The sequence below is a fragment of the Epinephelus moara genome, chromosome 24, assembly GCF_006386435.1.
Source record: "Epinephelus moara isolate mb chromosome 24, YSFRI_EMoa_1.0, whole genome shotgun sequence".
NCBI classification, from domain to species: domain Eukaryota; kingdom Metazoa; phylum Chordata; class Actinopteri; order Perciformes; family Serranidae; genus Epinephelus; species Epinephelus moara.
Window position 1 is genome coordinate 8,642,019 of NC_065529.1, and position 6,000 is coordinate 8,648,018.

Below are 6,000 nucleotides of genomic sequence, written 5' to 3' on the forward strand. Positions count from 1 at the left end.
TAATTTTTCTAGTAATGTCCAGTAATTGTCCAGATCACATGTGGTTTCTTCTTGTGTTAAGGAGCTATGTAACATCCGATTGTAAATTCTGTCCCAGAGGACGGCAAAAAGTAAAAATATTTCAACTTTAAACGGCAATGCCGTCTACCGTTACTATTGCCAGTATTCTCTGGCAGCCTTACCTAATGTTACCATCCTGCTCTTGTCCACTAAAACAATATCAGGTTTGCTATGAAACTGCTGACAGGACACCTCCAGCTGCAAACATGGTCATTTATTACTCTTTTTCTTCGTTATTTTTTTTACATTGTTGCCTTCAATTGTTAGTAAACAGTATAGAGGCAGACAGGAAACAAATGGGAAGAGGTGAGGTATGACATGCAACCAAAGTCCCTGACTGGAATCAAACCAGGGATGTTGTAGTTATGTGATGTGTGTCTTAACCATTCAGCTCTCAGGACGCCTCCATTTTTCCGCTTTTTATTATGAATTTTTAAAACATATATATATATATCCAGTTCTTATGATACAGGATGAAGATTTGGAAATGATAACTGTTTTTATTGATCAGTTTCAAAATGTGGTTATAAAGTTACAGTAAGTCTGATGTCACATCTTCTTCACTATGCACAAAATAAACAAGTCTGCTACTGATGACTTACGAGTGACTGTCTGATGTGTGGACAGAATAAACAGGCTGTTTTAGTTTGACTGATCTGTGTATGTGAGGGTCACTACTCATGGGTTTTTGTTTTGTTTTGCTTTTGTTTATGACAAAGATGCTGGATCACGATCTTCAGAATGCCTCTACCATTTTCAACAAAGTGTTGATTATTATTGTACTATGGTATCATATAATTTGGTATAATCCTGTGCATATGTTGCTACTTCCTGTAAAGCAATATTACTGTGCGCAAGATAATCCATTTACGTAAATTACAACACTGTGATTATTCTAATAATCTATCTCTACTTACATGAGAAGTCTTTTAGGTGTCTCTCGTAGCTTTGACTTCAATAGACTTGATATGACACCTGCTGTTGCAATGTGGAAGAGTGCCCTGCTTAAACTTACTTTTCACATGTTTAATTTTACAAATACATTGACTGTTGGGCTGTGAACTGAATTACTGATTCAGCTTCAGTTGAAAAGCAGAATCAATACAACGTTGTTTGGGTTAACTCAAACTGTGGAGGGGTTGAATTATTTTCAACACAATGACACTAAGGTACAAACATTGATTTTTCATTTATTTCAGTTATTGGCTACCAAAGTAATTCCCTTCCCTTCCCTGTCTTGGGTCTTTGTCATGGGAATAAACACACGTTCATGGCCAAATAACCAACTTCCTTAAGCCCAACCGTTGTGTGTTAACATAGATTCTCATTATCTGTTAACCTGATGAAAGAAATATGGTTTCACATGACTTTATAAATCAGGTTACAGCTGAAGGCGTACAGATTTCCTACTGCCTATGTGTAAAGTGTTTTGCTGAAGCCACTAGAGGCTGCCAATCATCACTTGTTACAACGAGTTATATTAATGGTCAAAAATATTTCTGTGGCTACTGTAACATAGTGGTTCTCAACCATCTTTGAGTAATGTACCCTTTGTGATGAGCTAAAATGCCTCGAGGACCTCCTTGAATGGGGGGTTGCTTAGGACGACATTAATACTTATAATATATATATGATGTGAAGGAAAGAAGAGAGAGAGAATAAATACCACATTAAAATTAACAAAATACCACAGAATCTATCCTGAGGTTCAGTCTGCTTGCAGATGCACTGCTATGCTTGTTAAATGCTTCCAGTGCACTTTGGTACCATGGCAGCAATGTTCAATGTAACCACATCCAGCAGACACACCACATATGTTTCACCCCCAAGTTTCAGTTGTCCATCACATGCGCATGTGTTGTAACGGATATGTTATAGCTGTCTTACATCAGCCTTGTAATAAATCACGTGTTGCACCCACAACTACCACAACCTAACACAATTTTCTTTCAACTTATGCCTACCATGCACTAGAAGGCTTTGAAAAGACTTTTAAAAGACTGAGGTCGGACCCACTCTCACATCTAAAGACAATGTTAGTTTTTAGTCACACACTTTACGATTTTCCAAAGACTGGGGATCTTGCAGTGTCACTCTTTGCAAGACTACAACTAGCTACCTTTTGAGATTATTTCCCTTCCTGCTCCTGGGGGAAAACATTACGCCAAACTCCTTTTAAGAAATATGGCATATTAACTATTCCCCATGTCCACAAAAACACATAACTCTAGTACACAAGATAAATGCATACTATTTTGATGGTATTTTTGTCAATTCCGCATCAATATAATCCATAAAGATAAACTGTATTCATGTACAAACTTATTTTGGATCTTGTCGCCTCAGCTTGCTGCCAGCCCCCGTTGGTTAGCTGCGCTATTTTAGAGGGAGGACACCGTGGGAATGAGAGGCAAACCATTTCAAAAATTCAAATATTTCTCACCAAAATAAGTGCAGGTTGGTGGATCAGATACATAACACTGACTCTTGTTTACGCGACAACTCCACCAGTTTCTCCTCCAATTTCACACTAAAAGAGAACCAAGACTTGTTCACATTTGTGCGCCTCCCCAGAGTCCCCTCCATGTTTACCACCTACCCAGTTTGCTGCCTCCTGTTTGGTGCTGGAGAGAGTGCAGCTATTGGTTCCTAACAATGTTCATGTCACTGAACTTGACTATTTGCACAAGCCAAGGCTAAAAACTTATAATAATATTAAACATGTTTGATTCTGTTGAAAAATCAAGACAAGAGAAAGACTGACCTGAAACAGCTCAGACTGAGTTTTATGACCACCTTACACCAAACGATCGAGACCAGGGGAGCACAACAACTGAGGTATAACTCTCAGGATTTTATTCCAGCATTGGAAATTTGCATGCGACAGTGAAATCACTTGAAAAGTTGTTTGTGTATGGCCAGCATTACGTACATAACTACTGTGACTGTATTGGGCTGAGTGTGTGCAGCAGTGCAGCAAAACAGTACTGTGGTTGATCGGCTCGCCGGGTGTTGTAGACACTTACAGAGGACCACAGCTGCTGACATGCTGCTTTCACTACGCAACTGGTGTGGACAAGGTGAAGGCTCAGACCCATACTGTCATTGAATGCCTGTAATGTCAGCACAGGTAGGTCCTCCAGTTCAGAATAGTGTGAACTACATCCATCACTTTTTACGTGTAATGCAACACTATGACTATGATTGTCTGTGTCATTATCCGCCTATCTGAATGTCAATCATGTCTTCTCCCACTCCACAATACCTCTCTTTCCACCCTTCTGTGTGGCTGTTTGGAACATTTATAAACACTTGTGCCTCCAACATGGTCAGAGGACATATTGTTCAAAGTAGTTCATTTCAAGCATGCTGACACTTTCCAGGCCATGCTGCCTCAAAAGGCCTGCAGTACCAGTAAACACCACTGGGAGTCTGTGGACCCCCAGAAACAGTGCTAAAACAAAGTCACAGAGTGTATCTTTACAAATGTCAGGTTTGGGTCACTTTGGTCTGATATACCTCAGGTTGTGTTAGATAGGCATTAGTGCTATTCTTGAATGGCTGCATCAAAGCTGATAGACTGTAGGGTAAGAGGAAACATTCCTCTCATATTGAGGATGTCATTCAGTGGCAGTGGTGCAACAGATTGCTCTAATGGGAGCTCGGCTTGAGACTAAGAGGAGGAGGGGACAGCACTGATGCTTCTATGCTCAGAGGTTATTCACATATGCAAGAGCTACTATAATGGGTGGGAACAACATGAACACACACGCTCTCGCTCTCCCTATCTCTCTCATGTCATCTTCCAGCCTCTCCTTTTTGTTGCCAGCCCTGTCTGTCTTCAGTTTAGATTAACACATTTCGTTGTGTCTCAAATTTTTCTGGTACCTTTTAGCTTTGTCATCATCGTTCCGGGATGTTGGGTGAATGGAGAAAAGAAAATATTTTCAGTCCAAAGAGACATCAAGTGGACATTTGGTCCTGCTGTTGATGTGCAGTGAGGTAGTGTAACTATCATCTCAGACTGCACTTCATCCGTCACAGTCGACTCACCTCTTTAATAAAAGTATAAATCCTCGTGTGCTGTGCAATTAATTGAATATGTGAGGGGTGATCTGAGACTGTAGGGTTGAGTAAATTGAGTTACAGGCTATTTTTTCATTCTTGAAAATTCGACCATCCGGCGACATAGTGCGACTGTAGAAGCAACAGTTGGTGTCATGCATCTCACTGATGCCTTCTACAAGTGAAGGATGTATTTAAAGAACAGCTTTGAAGTTGGGTCTGGGTTTATTCTCGTTTTTCACACTGATCTTACCTTCTGCTGCCTCCTGGCCATGTCAGTAGGTTGCTTTGCGTTAAACGGATAGGCGATGCAGCGCATCACAAACACATACAGCTGGAGTCTCTTTTTCCTCTCCTCCTCCTCTCTCTGCATCTTCTCCAGGTCCTCTTTTTCCTTGTCGCTGCCCACCGACGGGCTGGGGCTGGAGGGTCGGCCACCGCCGCTCCCGCGGCCCCTGGGCTGGAGCCCTCCGCCGCCGTTGCCGTCGGAGGCTCGGCCCGGTGACAGCCGGGTTCCTCCGAGGCTCTTCGGGGCCGCCACCTCTTTGCGCTCCACCTCCAGTATCTCATCCCCTTCCTCTTCGCTGGAAGACGGGTCCAACATGCTGGCGAGGCTTGGATGGAGAATATAGGCTACCTGCTGCAAAGGTAAAACTGTAAAAGTAGAAAAAAAAAGATGCCGAGCAGCTTGAGTGTCAGCCACAGAGGGAAAGATCCAGGGGAAGTCGCTGTGGAGACGAGAAACCTGACAGATGAGCGACTATGACTGTTGCTTTTCAAGAAAAAAAAATGCCGTCAGACGTGTCAATCTCAGCAAGAAAAATGAAAGTGTTGTAGAGTCTAGTTGGCTGCGTGATTTCCAATCCTTTCAAGTCTACCAGTCAGTGGCACATAGGAGGGATTTATCATGAGAGCAGATATAAAGGGGGAGGGGTCGCAGGGAGGGAAAACAAGAGGAAACGTAGATGTGTTGGTGCTCTGCTGACTGGGGGGGGGGGGAGGCTGGGCCCGGAGCTGACCGCGGTGCTGAAACCCGATCCCCGACTGCTCTGGGATCAGTTTGATCTGGCTATGAGCACAATAGATGAACGGCCACCTGATGATCCATCTGAGTCAAAAGAGGACAGGTTACAGCACCAGACCGGAATAAAATCGCTTTGGCTTTCACAATAAAAGCTTCACCACTGATTTCAAATAAATAACCGAATGAATGGTGACTAAATGAATAATTTTACGTATTATCTGTTAAATTGTCTGTCTGTCCGTTTGCTTACTTAGATTGGGGTGCTGTGATATAAACCTTAATTAACTGCCTGAACCTCTTGCACACAAACATTTGTATAAAAATTTTAAGAAAAAATACTGGGGAAAAAAAGGCTTTTAAAAATATGTATTGAGCAAAGCTCAGACTTCACCTGACTGGGATTCAAGTATGAGTCCCAAATCAAGCCCTATCATCAGTTATGTTAGGATGTGGAGATCTAACTATTTACAATATTCAGTATCTGTAAAGCTAAATATCAATAGGATGCATGAATCCAACACAACAAACACTACAATGCTATATAACACAAATGTACTTGGTTAGTCGGTTAGTTAGTCTTTTTTAAATTTAGATATCATGTCATACATTTGGCTCAAGAAAAACATCTATTGTGCCATTATGTTTACATCTACATATGTTTAGGTGATGTGTTTATGTGCAAATTATCAAATGAATTGTGCACCTGTGACTCATAGAGGAACTACAGTCCAGTTTCTATGGTGGCCCTGAGAGCTCAATGCAAATTAAGAAAACATGTTCACCTATTTGACAGCACATAACTGCAAATAGAGAAAACACAACCAATACAGAGACACTCTGCAAGTAGCAAC

The 6,000-nt window shown here is 41.7% G+C and overlaps 1 protein-coding gene across 3 annotated transcripts in view; it reads right to left on the reverse strand.

Moving 5' to 3' along the window:
• Window positions 1-5,011, reverse strand: part of cadpsa (Ca2+-dependent activator protein for secretion a) — a 273,414-nt gene extending 268,403 nt beyond the window's left edge. For all 3 annotated transcript variants that reach the window (XM_050039323.1, XM_050039322.1, XM_050039321.1), the window contains exon 1: window positions 4,379-5,011. In XM_050039323.1, coding sequence (XP_049895280.1) covers window positions 4,379-4,729 — 351 coding nt within the window. In that variant the 5' untranslated portion in view covers window positions 4,730-5,011. The remainder of the gene's footprint in view (window positions 1-4,378) is intronic.
• Window positions 5,012-6,000: the final 989 nt, after the last annotated feature.